The sequence below is a fragment of the Moschus berezovskii genome, chromosome 14 (genome assembly GCF_049115385.1).
Source record: "Moschus berezovskii isolate FMDL1 chromosome 14, NW_MosBer_1.0, whole genome shotgun sequence".
Lineage (NCBI taxonomy): Eukaryota > Metazoa > Chordata > Mammalia > Artiodactyla > Moschidae > Moschus > Moschus berezovskii.
In genome coordinates, this window is record NC_142473.1 from 88,256,916 (window position 1) to 88,279,282 (window position 22,367).

Here is a 22,367-nt window from a genome sequence, read left to right on the forward strand (position 1 = left end):
ATTTCCTCTTCACAGAGTATGAACTTGAGCCTTCACTTGTTTAACCTTCCCAGATTTACGTAAACCAAGAGTGAAGAAATTAGCCTGTGATTCCAATTAAGCTCTTAACTGAAAAAACTAGATGCTTATAGTGGAATAATTTAAAAGATAAATGTAAAGTTTATGAATTTTAGATGGTGGAGATGTTAATAGCATCAGGAGAAAATTTTTTAAAAAAGAAAACATTGTAGGGACTCATCTTTTTCTTCAGTTCTCTTTCACCTTTGTGACGGGAATCTCCAGGCTTTCCAGATGCAGGGCACTGTGTGAATCCCCACTCTGGGGTTTCATCGTCCGCTAGAGAGCATGTTATTGGAAACAAAAGTCCTTCTCATGACACGTAGGGAAGCCCTGTGCAAGTGCTTATTCGAGAGCAGATTGCAACATTTAAAGGGCTTCCCAGGTGGCGCCAGTGGTAAAGCACCTGCCTGCCACTGCAGGAGACATAAGACTCAGGTTCAATATCTGGGTCAGCAGGATCCCCTAGAGGCGGCACGGCAACCTGCTCTGGTGTTCTTGCCGGGAGAATCCCATGGACAGAGGAGTCCATAGGGTCGCACAGCGTCGGAACGACTGAAGTGACTGAGCATGCACGCACACGTGTAGCTTTAAAAGTATAATTCAGATGTCACTAAAACAAACATATGCCTTCAGCTCAGATTCTCTGAATTTTATTTACTCTAAACCTTGATTTCCAAGTTCACTTTAGAACTAAAAATGTCACAATTGTTATTTTTAGAAAACAAGAAAAATCTTTAGCTGGAACTTTGATTCCAATTATTAAAATAAAAGTGTATTGTATATAAAATAATGCGTGTAAAACATAAAAGGACAAAAATATATATTTAGCCTTATTAGATTAGCCATGCGATATAAGCAAATGATTTTAAGGCTTGACCTGTAACTAAAACAATCTATGGAAGAATCAGCAGAGATGAATTTGTGAGTTTTCCTGAGGCCAAGAAAGATGCTTTTTCTTAGATCTCTGTCTCCTCCTAAGACTCCCTGGAAAAGACCTTAATGCTGGGAAAGATAGGAGGCAAAAGGAGAAGGGGGCAGCAGAGGATGAGATGGTTGGATGGCATTACTTACTCAATGGACATGAATTTGAGCCAACTCTGGGAGGCACTGAGGACAGGGAGGACCGGCATGCTGCCGTCCGCGGGGTCGCAAAGAGTCGGACGTGACTGAACAACAACGCCTCCCAGGAATTTAAGTCGCTTTATCTTCTTTGCTGCTGATCTTTCTATAGCCAAACCCATCAAAATTAAGAAATAACAGTCTTTTGGTTTCAAAAATGAATGACATAGACTATTCAGCCTATTAAATGACACCTGACAATTACCTAGTGAAAAGTTTTCTGTAACTAGCTTTTATTGGAAGTGTGTGCCTTGCCAGCCTCCTTGGCAATTTTAACAGGCCTCAGGCAGGCAGTTATCAATTAGCGCTTTTTGATCGCTGCCTCTTTGAGCATCAGCATTTGCATAATCAGGAGCGTCTCAGCCTTTAGTGGTAGACACCGTGGAAACCCACCCCATGGGTGATCTAACTAAGTAGCGAAACGAAGGCAGCTGAGCTTGGGTCGCCACATAAAATCATGTAAGCCGTTACCACTTCCTGTTTCCTGAGAGTCCTATGCAGGGGTCTGCTCACATGGAGGTCTCTGTGACTTTAGAAATCTCCATTCTCCTTGCTGCCTGGATTTGGCTGTGCGCTGAGAACATCCGTGGTAAATGCCTGGTTTTGGAGAACGCTCTTGGGGGGTTACTCAGAATGATTCTTCATCTTTCCGTGCAGCCTCTTTCCACTCCCTGCAGATATCCGATGATACCGTTTGCTAGAAAAGAAGTAATGTCAGGCCAGCTGGACTCGACTCTGTATCCTGAGGACACGTTCTAACTTTCTAAGTGCCTGAGATGTTTCTTTCTTCCGTGTTGTGGTCGTCCCTCTACCTGGATTCTCATTTGCAGCGATTCCTCAGCAACGTTCCTGGCTCTGTGTTTCAGATTGCCCTTTGAGCCCACTGCCAGTTACCAGTACTTGGTTGTATTGTCAGATACTTCACTGTGTCTTTACTGGCCTTCCTGCTGCCAGACCCCTCATATCTCTCCCTGAGGATACTGCTCTTTTTTAAAAAGAATTCTATCTGACCTTCACTCAAATTCATCAATGGTTTTGCAAAGCCAACGAGACAAAGCTGAATCAGTGTTTGTTCTGTCTGTAGATTGATTTGAATACCTTTCCTATTTTCCTGGAGTATTCTGGATGAGACAGCCATAGCAGCAGACATAACATAACTGCACACAGCCCTGCCTGGCTTTTCCAGGTGAAGCTTATATATTCTTACAGGACAAAAGTAGCCCAACGGCCAAGTGAGTACCTCCTGATGTGCGTGCGCATTGCTACAAGTGAGCTCAGCTGTTACACAAGCGTGCAAAGTCATTATTTACAGAACATGGGGCGAGAGGGCCTGCCTGGTACCAGCTTGTTAATTCCCTCCCAGATATGTAAATAAGCGCTCTCATAGAGAAAAGAAGATAATAAATACGGTCAACCCCTTTGACACATGACTATCTTACTCAGAGCCAGGTGAAACTCTCTTGTGAGAAGTATGAGATATTAAAATATTGGTGGCAGATGGTCATTTTTAGTTTATTTTTTTACACAATTTTAAAGGCTTATATTACATTCACAGTCGTTGCAGATCAGTGGTTCCTTCCCCATGTCGTGCAACACAGCCTTGCGGCCTGTCTTACACCCGATGGCTGCACCTCCCACTCCCCTGCCCCACAGGGCCCTTCCTCCTCCCCGCCATGGCCACTGGCTCTCCACACCTGTGCGGCTGCCTCTGTTTTGTTACGTTCACTAGTTTGTTGTGTTTTTCAGGTGCCACATAGAAGTGGTATATGGTGTTTGCCTTTCTAGGTCTGACCTACTCTACTTAGCATAATGCCCTCCGAGTCCATCCCTGTTGCTGGAAATGGCAGCATTTCATTCTTTTTTACGGCCAAGTAGGCTTCCTTTGAATATATACTGCATCTCCTGTATCCATTCATCTGTGAGCGTGCTCAGCTGTGTCCAACTCTTTGAGACCCTGTGGACTACAGTCTGCAGGTCTCTGTGCATGGGATTCTCCAGGCAACAATACTGGAGTGGGTCGCCATTTCCTCCTCAAGGGGATCTTCCCAACCTAGGGACCAAACCAGCACCTCCTGCGTCTCCTACATTGTGTGCGGATCTTTACTGCTGAGCCACCAGGGAGGCCCAGTGCGTGATGCTGGGGTTGCGTTCATACCTTGGCAATTGTAAATAATGCTGCTATCAATGCTGAGGTGCGTGTATCTTATCGAATTCATGTTTTATATACATATGTGTGTATATATATATATATATCAGATTGTTATTTTTAAGACACTTGCTTGACTAGTTCTCCCAACAACATTTACAGGGAAATAATTTAATGAGTTCTTGTTGTGGAAATTATCTGATTCTTAGCATTTTTATAGTTACCACACAAGGAGAGTTTACTAAGTGTATCTGTCAAGAGTATCGAGTTAAGGTCAATCATGATTATCATTTATGACTTATAGCATAAGTAAGTAATTTTTAGATGATATACAAATTCTAATTATAACGCATTATCAAGGTTGGCATCAGTGACAGGCTATCTAAATTGCATTAGGAACAAACTTTGCTTCCTAATAATTTTTCTGATCATATACTCATCCACTGCATACTCATTCACCACATGTTTTCCGAATGCAGCCTTTAAGTATGGCTTTAGACTCCAAACCCCTTACCAGTTTACTCATCAGCTTACATTCTTTGGCTTCCCTGCTGCCTCAGGGGTGAAGATTCTGCCTGCAGTGAGGGTAGACCTGGGTTTGATTCCTGGGTTGGGAGGATCCCATGGAGAAGGGATGGCTACCCACCTCAGTATTCTTGCCTGGAGCAGAATTCTCCTCCTGGACGGAGGAGCCTTGTGGGCTATAGCATGGGGTTGCAAAGAGTCGGACACGACTGAGTGCCTCCTCCCTGTCTCACACTTTTCAAGCAGGAGATACTGCTAGCAGTCACTCCCATTATTGCTGCTGTGCTATTTGACTTTTTCTTCCTCTTCTAAAGACATGCTGATGAAGGGCTGGAGGCACTGGTCAGACGTCAGCAGTGACTGCGTTACTTATCTGTGGACTGAGAGAATACCACCTTTGCTTCTTTTCTGGGTTTTCTTAGGTTCCCAGGAGGGAATTGATACAGTAACTAAGGAGACCTATGAGAGTCTAGGAAATCTGTCTTAACTGTCGCTCCACCCACTGTAGCTTAACTTGCCAGTTACCTCTCCAAGGTAGAATCCTTCCCGTGAGCACACTTTAGTTTAACCGTTTCAGCCCAATCCACATCTTGGTCTGAAGCTTCAAATACAATCAGCCTAGTTGTCAGAACCGACCATTCTAGCTGACTGTGGTTCTTCCTTCTGGAGGCATTCACTGACTCATAAATATACTGTGTTGCAGTTTACCAGTGGCTTTTAAGCTAACAATTGAGCGTCTGCAGCATTCAGGCCCTGTCTGGCCAGCAGCAGGAACTCTGTCTTTCTATACGTGGGTTACCAGTCACACTTTCCCTCCCCTGCCCGTCCATTTTCTTCTTCGTTTTTAATTCTTACTGGAGTATGAAAAATGAAAGTGTTAGTCGCTCAGTCGTGTCCCACTCTTTGCGACCCCATGGACTGTAGCCCTCCAGGCTCCTCTGTCCATAGGATTCTCCAGGCAAGCACACTGGAGTGGGGCTGCCATCCCTTTCTCATTTATTGGAGTATAACTGCTTTACAATGTTGTTAGTTCCCACCGTACAGCAGAATGCACCAGCCATACGTGTGTGTATATCCCCTCCCTTTGGGCTCCCTTCCCATTCAGGTCACCACAGTTCATTGAGTGGACGTCCAAGGTCTGTACAGTGTGCTCTCATTAGTTATCTGTTTTATACCCAGTATTGGAATTTCTTCTTTAAGAAAGGGGAGGGCTTCAATTGCTGCTCCTGTAGCAGCCCTGCATGCAGATAGTATTATCAGAAAGGGCTACAGTTAAAGTATACGTATGTATTCTGCTTCACTGTGAATACAATTAAGAAATGAAACCGATGTTCAAAGCATTGGTTTATTCTAGCTTGGATGATAGGTTTATTACAGTTGCTTATTTGTTTTTCAGTGGCTCAGTTGTGTCCAACTCTTTGCCACCCCATGGACTATAGCCCACCAGGCTCCTCTGTCCATTGGATTTCTCAGGCAAGAGTACTGAAGTGGGTTGCTATTTCCTATTATTGTCAAAATAAGAAGATAAGATGTAGGCCCTGTTACTCTAGCTTTTGTAAAACAGGAGGTTGTATCAGATGAGTTTGAGAGTTATGTTTTGGGCTGTGATTCTAATGCCTTAATAAATACAGGATAGATACTGGCTGTCTAAGAACAGTCTATTTCCTTGGAAAAAAATCCTTTAAAATGTTTCTGTCATTGGTGTCAATAGATTCATAAGGTTTGTACTGTGATTTGCTTCTTTTTCACAATTGTTTTTACATTCATATATTTACAGGTATAACTAAAATTTTCCATGTTGTATAGCAGTTGATTGCATAAACACATTATAATTTATTTCTTCATTCTGCTGTTATTCACTTGGCCTGGAGTATTTCGTTCATTCATTTCTTTTACATTACATTTCATTTAACTTTGAACATTTGTTCATTTACATTCAGTTCAGTCGCTAAGTCGTGTCCGACTCTTTGCGACCCCGTGAACCACAGCACACCAGGCCTCCCTGTTCATCACCAACTCCCAGAGTCCACCCAAACCCATGTCCATTGAGTCGGTGATGCCATCCCACCATCTATGATTGCTAATATACTTGCAACATATTGCTTTTGTCTCTTTTGCTTCTTTTTGTCTTTTCTGGGTTGTTTGCTGACTTCTGTGCACTCTATGTTGTTCTTCAGTTAGGAAGCTTTGCAATCTTGTCTCTTATGCCCTCCCAGCTACTTATCATGCATCTGTAAATACTAAAGCTAGTAAGTCTTTGCTTTCCTTCTGAACAGTAGAAGGACTTCTGAAACTCACCTCTGATTATCCCCGGAAAACCTCTGGTTAATGACTGTCTAGCACAGTAATTCAGATGTGGTACACTTTTGCTTCATTTCCAAAGGAAAAGTGACTCAATTAGGAATAGTGATTATTATTGATTTACTGAAGTTCTCAGTGCAGAGAAGAAAGGGTTTTACATTAAAACTTTTATGATACTTCCAGACATGGATTTTCCCTATTCAGACGATTTCCTCTTGTGAACATGACTGTATCTGGTTCCAATTGCTGTAAATATGGATCCTGCCTTATCCTTTTCCCTCTTTAAACTTATTACTTATAGGAATGCATCACTCCTCTGCGAATGCATTGCAATTTATCACAATACTTCTGTCCCCTTATGTGTAACCTTAACTGTATCATTCTCTTTGGAATCTAATTCCTTTAAGAGGAGACAGAGCTGAAAGATAATGATGTTCTTATGCACTGATTTTTTTTCCCCTGTGAAATAACTGAAATTTACATATTGGAGGACATAATTTGCAGATATTTGGGAGAGTTGTGGTAATATGAAAACCCTTTACACGCTGTTCTCGAAATTATTACCTTTACGAGAGAATGAAACATTGTTTAATTAATCACAAAGTATAGTTCAATATTCTTTGGGCTTTCCCTTAAGATAAATACACAGCTGACATTTCCTCATGTGATTCTTTCTGCAGTGAAAGTAAGCTGCTCCGCGGACTGGGTGATGGTCTCTGTTAGCCCGTGTGCGTACAGAAATTGGTATATATTTGCTGATGAATTGTATCTGGGATCAGGCTGCCCTGTGACTCGGATACAAACATATATGTATGATTTTATATACCCTGTCTATGAATGTGGGATCAGGATAAAGGTAAGAATAGTCCTTATCTGTTAAAAAATAACCTCCAGATATTTTTTTCAGAATTTTCTGCCTGGTGCTGAAATTATCGTCCTGGTCGTTTTTCTTTAAGAACAAATGTTGCTTCCAGTTATAGTAGGGTAGAGGACTGTGTAACTCCTTAGTTACTGAACATTGATCCTCTCTAGCCACCTGGTGGCTCAGAGGGTAAAGCGTCTGCCTGCCATGCAGGAGACCTGGGTTCGATCCCCGGGTCGGGAAGATCCCCTGGAGAAGGAAATGGCAACCCACTCCAGTACTCTTGCCTAGAAAATTCCATGGACGGAGGAGCCTGGTGGCTACAGTCCATGGGGTCTCAAAGAGTCGGACACGACTGAGTGACTTCACTCACTCACTCACTAGCCACAAGACCGTATAGCACAGATTTCCGGACTGGTCAGGGAACTGATGTTAAGTTGTCTTTGGGCTACTGTTGTATTTCACTAAAGCTTAAGAGACGGTTTAAATTCCATTCACTGTTCCTAATGTGGGAGGTCACTAGTTCTTTGAAGATCTTTCGTATTCAACAATAGATAGCCATGCTCTGTGAGGATATGTGTATATGGGGACTAGAATAAAATGTAGAATAAAATCTCTAAATTATCTTGCAAGGCACAAATCTTAAAACTGTGATGTTATCCTGGGATATTATCTTTTCATTGATTCCCAGATGTAAACAGCTCACAGTTTATACTACAGAAGTATTTGGGGCCAATGCCTAATTACAACGGTCACCTATGAAACAGACGTTGTCTTTATTTTACACATGGGGGAGCTAGAGCTTCGGGAGGTGTTTTAACAATTTGGCTGGGGATGCAGAGCCAGTCGGTGGTTAGTTGATGATGCCAAACAAAGAACAGTCCCTTTCAAAGCTTATGTTTGAAGCCACTCCGATATTTGATTCCAAATTATCTTTCTCAGAAGAACTAGTGAAAACCTTTTCTTAGTGAATGATAACGATTTCTGAGTAAGTTTGTTTGCTCCTTATGCACTGTTAAGATTTTTTTCCAGGTACTTTAAATCTACTCTCACAGGTAACACTTCTCTCTGGCCCCAGTGGGTTGTCAGATTTTGTATGGGCCTGGACGTCACTAGCCATTGCTGCGGTCTTGAATGTTTTTCTACATCCTATTCAAATGTGGGTAAGCCTCCTGTGTTACTGGAAATGTCTTCTGCTTAACCTTTGTGCTCTTCCAGGTTGTTTCAGAGGAAGCACTCCTTTTTCAAACAGAGCTATACTTTAACCCGAGGAATGTATGTGGTGGCCCTCAGAAAATCCCTCTGGAATGCTCTGCCTCTCGCTAAGTCCAGTAGACCAGATCCTCTGAATGTTAGTTTCAGCTTTACTTACCAGAGGCTTCTGCAGAAGCACAGGTTGCCGAGACTATGACATGTCTTACCTATTAGCACTTCAACATATTTTGAGTATGTTTAAAATTTTTTTAAATATTAATTTTAGAATAAAAACTTCATACAATCTTCTGTACCTAGATTATTCTACAGTAACTGAAGTGCAAAGCAAATCATTAGTCACCTTAGTGAATGGAAGAATCAAGCATGATATTGTCTTTCAATGTGTCCTCCTTCATAATATTGTTTTCTGATATATTTTATGGTCCAATTCCACATTAGGAGAGTCAATGACTAAAAAGAGAAAACCAGTTTTTCATTTTAATACTAACTCATGGACATACATGAAAGGAAAGGCTTTCCAGACTACCTTCGAATGCACTTTGCAATTTTGTGGAACTGAGAGATTGAATCCCAAAAGGATATAGTATATCCTGCCACACGTTTACCATGTCACTGAAATATTCACAGTGAGTGCCGTAACTCTGAGTGACAAATCTTAGAAACTACCTGAAAACCACAGGAAAAATTATCCTTGTGTTGTTGTTAGTCGCTCAGTCGTGTCCGACTCTTTGCGACCCCAGGGACTGCAGCACACCAGGCTTCCCTCTGCTTCACTATCTCCTGGAGCCTGCTCAAACTCATGTCCATCGAGTCAGCGATGCCATCCAGCCATCTCGTCCTCTGCTGCCCCCTTCTCCTCCCGCCTTCAGTCTTTCCCAACATCAGGGTCTTTTCCAATGAGTTGACTCTTTGCATCAGGTGGCCAAAGTGTCAGAGTGTCACGTTCAGCCTCAGTCCTTACAATGAATAGTCAGGGTTGATTTCCTTCAGGATTGATTGGTTGGATCTCCTCGCAGTCCAAGGGACTCTCAAGAGTCTTTTCCAGCACCACAGTTCAAAAGCATCAATTCTTCGGCACTCAGCATTCTTTTGTGGTCCAACTCTTACATCCATACATGACCACTGGAAAAACCATAGCTTTGACTACCTGGATCTTTGTCACCAAAGTGATGTCTCTGCTTTCTAAAGTGCTGACTAGGTTTGTCATAACTTTTCTTCCAAGGCACAAGTGTCTTAATTTCATAACTACAGTCACCATCTGCAGTGATTTTGGAGCCCAAGAAAAAAAATCTGTTACTGTTTCCACTTTTTCCCCTTCTATTTTCCGTGAAGTGAAGGGACCGGATGCCATGATCTTAGTTTTTTGAATGTTGAGTTTTAAGCCAGCTTTTTCACTATCTGCTTCCACCCTCATCTAAAGGCTCTTTAGTTCCTCTTCACTTTCTACCATTAGAGTGGTGTTATCTGCATATCTGAGGTTGTCGATATTCCTCCCAGCAATCTTGATTCCAGCTTGTAATTCATTCAGCCTGGCATTTCACACAATGTACTCTGCATATATAAGTTAAGAAAAAAGCAGGGTGACAATATACAACCTTGATGTACTCCTTTCCCAATTTTGAACCATTCCATTGTTCCATGTCTGGTTCTAACTGTTGCTTCTTGACCTGCACACAGGTTTCTCAGGACACAAGTAAGGTGGTCTGATATTCTCATCTCTTTAAGAATTTTCCACAGGTTGTTATGATCCACAGAGGCAAAGCCTTTAGCACAGTCAATGAAGCAGAATAGATGTTTTTCTGGAGTTCCTTTGCTTTTTCTATGATTCAGTGGGTATTTGCAATTTGATCTCTGGTTCCTCTGCCCTTTCTAAATCCAGCTTGTACATCTGAAAGTTCTCGGTTCATGCACTATTGAATCTTCAGTTCAGTTGCTCAGTCATGTCCGATTCTTTGCGACCCCATGAATCATAGCACGCCAGGCCTCCCTGTCCATCACCAACTCGTGGAGTTCACTCAAACTTATGTCCATCGAGTCGGTGACGCCATCCAGCCATCTCATTCCCTGTCGTCCCTGTCTCCTCCCGCCCCCAATCCCTCCAAGCATCAGAGTCTTTTCCAGTGAGTCAACTCATCGCATGAGGTGGCCAAAGTATTGAAGTTTCAGCTTTAGCATCAGTCCTTCCAATTGAATCTTAGCTTGAAGGATTTTGAGCATGACCTTACCAGCATGTGAAATGAGTGCAATTGTGCAGTAGTTTGAACATTCTTTGGCATTGCCCTTCTTTGGGATTGGAATGAAAACTGACCTTTTCCAGTCCTGTGGCCACTGATGAGTTTTCCTAATTTGCTGACATACTGAGTGCATCACTTTATCAGCATCATCTTTTAGGATTTTAAATAGCTCAACTGGAATTCCATCAACTCTACCGGCTTTGTAGTAATGCTTCCTAAGTCCCACTTGACCTCACAATCACGGCTCTAGGTGAGTGACCACACCATCATGATTATCCAGGTCATGAAGACCTGTTTTATACAGTTCTTCTGTGTATTCTTGCCACCTCTTCTTAATCTCTAGTGCTTTTGTTAGGTCCTTGCTGTTTCTGTCCTTTATTGTGCCTATTTTGCATGAAATTTTCTCTTGGCATCTCCAATTTTCTTGAGATTTCTAGTTTTTCTCATCCTATTGTTGTTTAATGTATGGAAATAGCTGGCGTGGACTTCTCAGATGGCTCAGTGGTAAAGAATCTGCTGGCCAAGCAGGAGATGCAGGTTGAATCCCTGGGTTGGGAAGATCCCTTAGAGAAGGAAATGGCAACCCACTCTAGTATTATTTCTTGGGAAATCTCATGGACAGAGGTGTCTTGTGGGCTATAGTCCATGGGGTCACAAAGAGTTGAGCACCAACTAGTGGCTAAGCAACAATAGCTGACATGAAAAAAGAATTTAGCTTAGAGCAAATGTGCAATATATTTTAACATCATCAGGGTCCCTTTTTTAGAAGTGATGGAGAATTGGTACTTTTTATTGTGGTAAAATGTATGTAAGATGAAATTTACCACTTTTAGGGTACAATTCAGTGGCATTAAATACAGTCACATTGTTGAACACTGTAGATCTTCCCTTTAACTTATCTTCACATGGAAAAACCAACGCTAAGGGATTTAGTGATATTATGGGAAGTAGCTGACCCCTAAATAGAAAATAAGATTTGATTTTGTGTACACACACACACTTTTACTCCTCTATGTTGGTCAAAGCTTAGAATAATGTGAAAATGTTTAACTTAATCCCGTGGGGCTCTTGCTTCTCCACATGCTACCAGATTAATAGCGACGACAAAAGCATTTCTAGTTTGATCATTATTATGCTGTTTGCACCTATCGTTCTTAAAACAATGAAGAATAGGCTGACCAAAGTATGTGATTAGGTTTTTGGTGCATGACTTTTACTGCTATACACACACACACACCCCACCTCCACCACCAGTGCACTGGGTCAGGTGACGCTTCTGACTACTTTTATTGTTCTTAGGATCCATTTATCTAAGTCTGTTTTACTGGGGACTGTGATACTCGACTAAGGCAAGCATTACAAATCGTCTATTTCCTAGAGGGTACAGACCCTATGCTGCACCCATAAATCACCATATTGAAAGTGATCATGACATTAAGCAGTGGTAGGAAATCCCGTGGCCCCAGGTTTAGATTCGGGGAGAACTGGTGCCAAGCACGCCAGCCCCACCTGTGTTTTGTTTCTCGTCTCTTTAGGAAGTCGATGTGGCTAAGGCCAGTTTCCACAGAAAATAAAACGAAATTGGATCCCAGTGTCTTCATTGCTGACTTTAAGACAACACCAGAAGAGTTAGGATTATTAAATTCTAGTCAGACTGACTCCATACTTAACTTGAAATTGGTACCATGAATTGTATTGGAAAAACAATGGTTTTGCAGACAAAAAAATTGGTATAAACCTTTCCTTAGATATCTGATCACTAAAACTCCTAATTCAGTGAAGGTCCTGATTCAGTGAAGTTATATTTTTTAGACAGTTTTAGGGATGTCTTATTAATTTAATGTTAACTATTAGATAATTCTATTACCCATTTAGAATTTTTAGTTTTATAGAGTAGATTCAGCAATAGGTCTTCAGTGATAATAATAGGATTTAATTGATTAAAAACTTTCAATAAACATTTTATAAATCTATTTTTTAAATAAAAAAATAGAAATATACATGTGAATGTGCCAGAGACTAAAATTTAACATATTAATTCCCTGGAAGATACTTTACCTTGTGGGGGCTTTCTTTTTATTATTCAATGAAGTTGAGTCCTAAAAGTATTTTATTATTAAAGAAGGAAATTAGATTTATAGTCTAGAATTTAAGTAACCACCTCCTTAACTGAAATTGAAGGTCTTCCTTTCCTTTATTTCGGATATGACTCTTCCACACTTGAAATAATTGAAGTGGGCAACATGGAATCATCCTGCCCCTTAGAGCAATTTACTAAAATAGATGAATATTTACCACCACTTATAATGCTGTCCTCTTTTTCCTAAAAGAGAGTCTACCAATATACTAACAGATCACTCTGATTTCAGGGAGAGTTCTTATATAGGTCACAAGGATTGAAAGATGCCATCTGTTATTACTTGCACTTTAAAAAGTTATTTATTTTTTATCTGAGTTGATTTACAATGTTGTTACTTTCTTCTGCACCACAAAGAGAATCAGTTATCCATATACGTACATCCTGGTCTTTTAGATTCTTTTCCCATACAGGTCATTACAGTATTGAGTACGCTTTCCTGTGTGTCCACTGCTTATTGAATGTACATTTTGGATGCACTATCCTTGTGAAAATAGATTTTGCCGAGGTATTTTTCATTTGGATTTCTTTTAAAGTGCTGCTATCTTATTGCCAATAAAATGTTGTGTGTAGTTGTTTACGTGATGGAAATCTATCTCTGGCATAAATGTGTGTGTGTGTATTTTGTCTGCATCTTCTGCATTGGCAGGCGGATTCTTTACCACTGAGCCACCTCGGAAGACAGACAGACAGACAGACACACACACCCCTATATACACACATAAATATACACACACACCCCTATATACACACATAAATATACACACACACACATACACACCCCTATATACACATAAATACACACACACCCCTATATACACACATAAATATATACACACACACCCCTATATACACACATAAATATACACACACACCCCTATATACACACATAAATATACACACACACCCCTATATACACACATAAATATACACACACACCCACCCCTATATACACACATAAATATACACACACACCCCTATATACACACATAAATACACACACACACCCCTATATACACACATAAATATACACACACACCCACCCCTATATACACACATAAATATACACACACACCCCTATATACACACATAAATATACACACACACACGCCTATATACACATAAATACACACACACACCCCTATATACACACATAAATATACACACACACCCCTATATACACAGATAAATATACACACACACCCCTATATACACATAAATACACACACACACACCCCTATATACACACATAAATATACACACACACCCCTATATACACACATAAATATACACACACACCCCATATACACACATAAATATACACAGTTCAGTTCAGTTCAGTCGCTCAGTCGTGTCCGACTCTCCGCGACCCTATGAATCACAGCACGCCAGGCCTCCCTGTCCATCACCAACTCCCGGAGTACACTCAAACTCATGTCCACAGAGTCGGTGATGCCATCCAGCCATCTCATTCTCCGTCGTCCCCTTCTCCTCCCGCCCCCAACCTTTCCCAGCATCAGAGTCTTTTCCAGTGAGTCAACTCGTCGCATGAGGTGGCCAAAGTATTGGAGTTTCAGCTTTAGCATCAGTCCCTCCAATGAACATCCAGGATTGATCTCCTTTAGAATGGACTGGTTGGATCTCCTTGCAGTATAAGGGACTCTCAAGAGTCTTCTCCAACACCACAGTTCAAAAGCATCGATTCTTCGGCGATCAGCTTTCTTCACAGTCCAACTCTCACATCCATACATGACCACGGGAAAAACCATTGCCTTGACTAGACGGACCTTGGTCGGCAAAGTAATGTCTCTGCTTTTTAATATACTATCAAGGTTGGTTATAACTTTCCTTCCAAGGAGCAAGCGTCTTTTAATTTCATGGCTGCAATCAGCATCTGCAGTGATTTTGGAGCCCAAAAAAACAAAGTCTGACACTGTTTCCACTGTTTTTCCATCTATTTCCCATGAAGTGATGGGACCAGATGCCATGATCTTTGTTTTCTGAATGTTGAGCTTCAAGCCAACCTTTTCACTCTCCTCTTTCACTTTCATCAAGAGGCTTTTGAGTTCCTCTTCACTTTCTGCCATAAGGGTAGTGTCATCTGCATATATGAGGTTATTGATATTTCTCCCAGCAATCTTGATTCCAGCTTGTGCTTCTTCCAGCCCAGCGTTCCTCATGATGTACTCTGCATATAAGTTAAATAAGCAAGGTGACAATATGCAACCTTGACGCACTCCTTTTCCTATTTGGAACCAGTCTGTTGTTCCATGTACAGTTCTGACTGTTGCTTCCTGACCTGCATACAGGTTTCTCAAGAGGCAGGTCAGGTGGTCTGGGATTCCCATCTCTTTCAGAATGTTCCACAGTTTATTGTGATCCACACAGTCAAAGGCTTTGGCATAGTCAATGAAGCAGAAATAGATGTTTTTCTGAAACTCTCTTGCTTTCTCCATGATCCAGCGGATGTTGGCAATTTGATCTCTGGTGCCTCTGCCTTTTCTAAAACCTGCTTGAACATCTGGGAGTTCACGGTTTACATACTGCTGAAGCCTGGCTTGGAGAATTTTGAGCATGACTTTACTAGCGTGTGAGATGAGTGCAATTGTGCGGTAGTTTGAGCATTCTTTGGCATTGCCTTTCTTTGGGATTGGAATGAAGACTGACCTCTTCCAGTCCTGTGGCCACTGCTGAGTTTTCCAAATCTGCTGGCATATTGAGTGCAGCACTTTCACAGCATCATCTTTCAAGACTTGAAATAGCTCAACTGGAATTCCATCACCACCACTAGCTTTGTTCGTAGTGATGCTTTCTAAGGCCCACTTGACTTCACATTCCAAGATGTCTGGCTCTAGGTCAGTGATCACATTATCGTGACTATCTTGGTCGTGAAGATCTTTTTTGTACAGTTCTTCTGTGTATTCCTGCCACCTCTTCTTAATATCTTCTGCTTCTGTTAGGTCCATACCATTTCTGTCCTTTATCGAGCCCATCTTTGCATGAAAAGTTCCCTTGGAATCTCTAATTTTCTTGAAGAGGTCTCTTGTTTTTCCTATTCTGTTGTTTTCCTCTATTTCTTTGCATTGATCACTGAGGAAGGCTTTCTTATCTCTCCTTGCTATTCTTTGGAACTCTGCATTCAGATGCTTATATCTTTCCTTTTCTCCTTTGCTTTTCGCCTCTCTTCTTTTTACAGCTATTTGTAAGGCCTCCTCAGACAGCCATTTCGCTCTTTTGCATTTCTTTTCCATGGGGATGGTCTTGGTCCCTGTCTCCTGTACAATGTCACGAACCTCCGTCCAGAGTTCATCAGGCACTCTATCAATCAGATCTAGTCCCTTAAATCTATTTCTCACTTCCACTGCATAATCATAAGGGATTTGATTGAGGTCATATCTGAATGGTCTAGTGGTTTTCCCTACTTTCTTCAATTTAAGTCTGAACTTCGCAATAAGGAGTTCATGATCTGAGCCACAGTCAGCTCCTGGTCTTGTTTTCGCTAACTGTATACAGCTTCTCCATCTTTGGTTGCAAAGAATATAATCAATCTGATTTCGGTGTTGACCATCTGGTGATGTCCATGTGTAGAGTCTTCTCTTGTGTTTTTGGAAGAGGGTGTTTGCTATGACCAGTGCATTCTCTTGACAAACTCTATTAGCCTTTGCCCTGCTTCATTCCGTGCTCCAAGGCCAAATTTGCCAGTTACTCCAGGTGTTTCTTGACTTCCTACTTTTGCATTCCAGTCCCCTATAATGAAAAGGACATCTTTTTTGGGTGTTAGTTCTAAAAGGTCTTGTAGGTCTTCATAGAACCGATTAACTTCGGCTTCTTCAGCATTACTGGTTGGGGCATAGGCCTGGATTACTGTAATATTGAATGGTTTGCCTTGGAAACGAACAGAAATCATCCTGTCATTTTTAAGATTGCATCCAAGTACTGCATTTCGGACTCTTTTGTTGACCATGATGGCTACTCCATTTCTTCTAAGGGATTCCTGCCCACAGTAGTAGATATAATGGTCATCCGAGTTAAATTCACCCATTCCAGTCCATTTTAATTCACTGATTCCTAGAATGTCGACGTTCACTCTTGCCATCTCCTGTTTGACCACTTCCAATTTGCCTTGATTCATGGACCTAACATTCCAGGTTCCTATGCAATATTGCTCTTTACAGCACCGGACCTTGTTTCTATCATTGGTCACATCCACAACTGGGTATTGGTTTTGCTTTTGCTCCATCCCTTTATTCCTTCTATAGTTATTTCTCCACTGAGCTCCAGTAGCATACTGGGCACCTACCGACCTGGGGAATTCCTCATTCAGTATCCTATCATTTTGCCCTTTGTTACTGTTCACGGGGTTCTCAAGGCAAGTATACTGAAGTGGTTTGCCATTCCCTTCTCCAGGGGACCACATTCGGCTGTGGTCCATGTGATTAGATCAGCTAGTTTCCTGTGATTATGATTTCAGTTTGTCTGCCCTCTGGTGCCCCCTAGCAATACCCATATACACACACACCCCTATATACACACATAAATATACACACACTCACCCCTATGCTGCTACTGCTAAGTCACTTCAGTCGTGTCCGACTCTGTGTGACCCCACAGACGGAAGCCCACCAGGCTCCCCCGTCCCTGGGATTCTCCAGGCAAGAACACTGGAGTGGGTTGCCATTTCCTTCTCCATTGTGTGAAAAGTGAAAGTGAAGTCGCTCAGTCGAGTCCGACCCTTAGCGACCCCACGGACTGCAGCCTACCAGGCTCCTCCATCCATGGGATTTTCTAGGCAAGAAATCACCCCTATATACACACATAAATATACACACATACCCACCCCTATATACACACATAAATATACACACACACAATGAAGCCTTTAATAAGACTTAAGTGTGCCAGGCAATGTTACAAGCATGTTGCAACAAATTTAATCCTAATAGCCCGAAGACTTAAATACTACTATTCCAATTTTATAGTTAAGAACATAAGCATTCAATAATTTGCTTGAACCATGTAACTGGCCTCAAAATGAGTGATCTGTTACCAGTTTTACAGAAAAAGGTTTCAGCTCTTCAACCACTGTGTATGAGGGTCACTGCAGGCTTGTGCTAAAGTGCATTCCTTTCTTATGTAATGATTGAGTTTTTATCATGAAAGGATGTTGAATTTTGTCAAATCTAACCACTTCTGTCTAGTATAACATTGGATATTATACGGATATAAGATAGAAGTTTTCCTTCCACCTGGAAACTGATTCAGACCCCTAATGTTTTCAGATAGAAACCATAAAAGTTTTAAGCATACTCACCGGTTCATTCAGTCCTTTTGTTAATCTTTGTGAAGCCATCCAGTTTCTCATTAGAATACCAGGACATATCAGAATTTCAGGAATTCTATATAATTTCTAGGATATCTATATTAGTAACATTTGCCATACAGCATAACCTGAGATTTACCACTGGTTTGACAATACTTCCCATGCAATTCCATATACCAAATGAACCTAATCAGGGCCCTCTGAAGCACCCTAAAGTTAGCTATAAGTCAAAAGTGCTTCGTTAGAATTTTATTTAAGAAGATTTGCCAATAAATATCAAAAGGGTTTAGAACACTCAGTCAGGTAGGGTCGAAGGTCATTGTGAATCTTATTTTATTTGGAAATAACCTATCTATTCAATAGGTCACTCAACAAAACTTTCAACACTTGGTTTAGCACAGCCCTAGAAACTTAAGTTACCCAAATGTGGAGAGACTATTTTAGACAGACATTCCTAAAGCATAACAAACATTCCCAAAGCAAAATTATTCTTAATAGAGTTTATCTAAAATCTCCTCTCTCATTTACATTTTCTTTCCTTAGAAGTTTCTTCACTCAAGTTACTTTCCTCGCTGAAAAATTTGTAACAGATGTGTTAATTAAACCTGTGCATAGTGCTTAATGTTAATGACTCTTGCTGCTGCTGCTGCTGCTGCTAAGTCGCTTCAGTCGTGTCCAACTCTGTTCGACCCCATAGACGGCAGCCCACCAGGTTCCCCCGTCCCTGGGATTCTCCAGGCAGGAACACTGGAGTGGGTCTATATTAGTTAGATCAACAAGCAAACATTAATACTAGGTATTTAATACTGAATATTTCCCAGTTCACATGAATCTGAAATTCATTTAGGTTAATTTCTTTTGGCAGGTTGATTCTTTGCCACTGAGCCACCTGGGAAGCCTTCCATTGTCTTAAAATTGTACTAAATAATGTCACTTCTAAAAAGGCACGGTTTCCAAGCAATGACTTAAAAACTTGCAGAATTATAAATTAGAAGCAAACACATTTAACATATTCCAAAAGTCAGAGACCTTAGTTGATTAACTGTTTTCCTCAATGAGAGTTTACAGAGGTGTTAAGGTAACATAAAGGTACTGTCCCTAGCAGAGCATGATTTTAGTGAGCATGTGCAGACCTCAGCATGGGTGGACATAGGGATAAAACCAACAATGCAATTGCTGCTATTAGGCAACTGGATTAAGACAAATAAGCCTTGAGAAATAATCTATTTCCAAACAGTCCTCTATGGTCCTTTGGAAATGAACAACTAGACTGTTCTTTACTCACATAAAGATTTATTTTTTCATTTCTGAAATTAGCAACTTGAATTTTGAACTTGTTTATTGATTATGACATTTCAGCACCAAAATCTAGCCAGCCTCCTTGAAAACACTTCCTCTTGTAGTTAGGGGAAGTTGTACCCCGGGGAAGAAATCTCTATGAATCTTCTTTGGGAAACAGTTTCCTGTAGTCCTTCTCTGTAAGGAATTGAGTTTCTCATTTTCATCATTTATTTTGAAGAGCTTAGTTGCTAAGACCTCTTGTGCATTCTGTCGCTGATCCTGATAACTGTTCTCTGATGTGGGCACTAGGATCTGAAATTCACAAATGAGATAACTGAGCTCCTGTTGTTTATGTAACTTCCTTTCTCTTTCTGCAGCTCCGAATTGAAACAAGTATGTTGAAAGGAACCACTTTGGGGAGGTTTGCTTCCTCCTAACTCTGCCTTTCCCTCCTTCCTGGCACTCTCTGCTCCTTTCTTCTTCAGTACTCTATTTGCAGTGGCCCTGGTTAAAGTGAGGCAGGGAGGTCACAGCCTTTATTTACTACCACACGCTTCCCATTTGGTCTTCTTTATGTTCAGTCCCTTCCTTCAGTCCCAGGCAGTTTCAGAACCCCTGCTCCAGCCTCCATTGCCAGCTGCCGACTTGAAAAATATTCACAGCCTGAAAGTTGAGAGTTATGTTCTATTTGATGGGAATATTTAGGACTTCAAGCCCGGCAGGCAGCCTCTCAAGACACCCTGAGAGGACTGCTCCAAGGAGGCAAGCGGGGAGGGGAAGCCATGTTACACAGAAGTTCTGCAGCAAAGGGCAGGTAGTCTGCACGCCAGAAGATGGTTGTTAATCAAAGGAGAGCCAGATATCTCAAGTCAAGGCATTTGGTGCTTTTCCACGTGGAGAAGATGCAAGAGTCTGAGCTCACTAAAATCATCCCTCTGGTGTGCCCCTCACCCCTCTGGGGCCACTACCCTGTGTTTTCCCGTTCTGAGTACACTCAGGCCTCACCAGCTCGCCATCAGCGGTGGCTGCGGCCTCCGTGGCACCCTTGGTTTGCTGCCGAGGCAGGAAGTAGTCTGCTTCTCACAGCCCCGGCCGCAGAGCTCCTGCACAGCGCGCTTTCTGGTACTGGACCCCTGCTCGCGTTATATCCCGTGTCCCAGGGTCACAAGCCCCCTTCCCAAGCTGTCTCCTGGTGATGGCATCAGGCCCTCTTGCTCCTACCTGTGACCAACTCCCCACTTGGCTCTGGTTTCTAGAACTGGGACCTCGCCTAGGTGACTGTGAGCTTTTTCTTGCAGACTCCTGCCCTGACCTGGAGATCAGGACCACCACCCCAGTCCTGCACCGTCCCCCAGGTCCTGGAACCTCCCTAAGGATCATGTTTGGGATCTTCCTTTCCTGCCTCTCTCTTTGCTCTAATCTTCCCATCACCGACGTCAGGACATTTATTCGTTGAGGGTGGCAATTTGCCTTCTAAACGGACATTTCTGAAAGGGAGGGGAGGTTATAGTCAAGTCCCACCGGGAGAACAGGCAGCACCGTGACCTCGCCAGACCCAGAGCCCGAGTTCTGCACACAGTTCGACGGTTCCCGTGCGCTGTGGGGAAAGCTGGCTGACGTTTCTATGCCATTTTTCCGTTGTTTAGTCGCTCAGTCATGTCTGACTTTTTGCGACCCCGTGGACTGTAGCCTGCCAGGCTCCTCCGTCCATGGGGATTCTCCAGGCGAGAACACTGGGGTAGGTTGGCATTTCCTTCTCCAGAGGACATTCTGTCTGACCCAGGGGTCGAACCCACATCTCAAGCCCCCTTCTATGCCATCCTTTTCTATAAAATTGGGTTAATGGTAACCGAGAAGACCCAGGTATTGTGAGAAAGGAAGGAGTGAATCCACGTGAAGCATTGAGAACAGTGTCTGCTACCTAGTAATCATCAAACGCATTCAAACTACAATCGGCATCATTTTTACATCTATGTTTGTGACTTAATTAACCATTCTAAGCCTGTGTGAATTGAATGTGATAATGAACACGACCACCCTCCCCACTCCAGACACTGAAACTGCTCAGTGGAGTTTTCAGGGACCTCCGAAGAGCCCTAGTCCTTTCTGTGTCAACGCAGAAAGAATTCAGTGAGCGCAGAGTGACAGATAAGAAGGGGTTTATTAGAGGCTTAAAGCAGGTGAGTGACGGGGGCTGCACCCTGAGACCTTTAATGGCCGACAGTTTTATCCTCAAAGGACAAATGGCGAGCGGACAAGAGCCTCTTTGTTCCTCGTTCTTGAGCCAATGTCACACTTCCATCATCGGCGTCCCCTCCAGGCCGGGTGGGGGAGTTTTCTTCTCCCTGTGTGGTCAGGCTAGGACGGTCATGGCACCAAGGAGAAATTATTTCAGGTCTTGGTACAATGAGCCTCTGTCACTTTGAAACACCACCTTTCCATAAATTATTGTTTTTGATGTGTGCAGAGAGCTTGTCCTTGGGATCCTTAACTTACCGAGCTCGCTGGGCAGGATATGAGCCTCATGCCACCACTGTTTTATTGTTTGGGGGCATGTCTTAGGCTTCTGTTTCAGGGTTTTGTTGCCAAGTAAGTTGCTTGGTTCTGTGGTTAAGCAAACCCACTTTCTTGAGTAATCGTTACCTTACGGGTCTCCCTTATTTTTTCTATTTGCAGTCCGCCAGGGGGTTAAGTATTGAATCAACTACCCCCATCAACACTACTCTTATAATCTGATTTTGTCTCTTGTTCAGTTGCTAAGCCATGTCCAACTCAGACTCTGGACCGCAGCACACCAAGCTTCCCTGTCCTTCACTATTGCCCAGAGTTTGCTCAAATTCATGCCAGCTGAGTCGCTGATGTCTCTTCTTACTGTGCAAACAACTGTCCTACCTCCAATCCTCAAGCTTGTCCACCCATCCCCCATGTTTCTGCTGGTGTCTCTGGTTCTAATAATGTATTAAGCAACATCTCAAAGCTGGAAGTTACTCCTGACACCAGTGTCCTAATCAACATTTACCCTTCAGGAAAGCACAGTGAAACCCGAGGGGCCACAGACCCAGATGTGGCTTGCACGCTCTGCAGGCCACCAACAAAATATTGGCCCTGACTCCTCCAAAGTGTGGTGTAAGGCAAAGCCTTGCATCAAACCTGAGCTAAAAGAGGCT

The 22,367-nt window shown here is 42.3% G+C and overlaps 1 protein-coding gene across 1 annotated transcript; it reads left to right on the forward strand.

The window, feature by feature from the left end:
* Nucleotides 1-1,692: 1,692 nt before the first annotated feature.
* On the forward strand, nucleotides 1,693-20,573 carry OOSP2 (oocyte secreted protein 2). The gene is given in 6 exon segments (XM_055422469.2): nucleotides 1,693-1,768; nucleotides 6,832-7,007; nucleotides 8,232-8,339; nucleotides 12,002-12,142; nucleotides 20,209-20,322; nucleotides 20,499-20,573. Coding segments are annotated over 6 exon segments (690 nt in total).
* The last annotated feature ends 1,794 nt before the right edge of the window (nucleotides 20,574-22,367 follow it).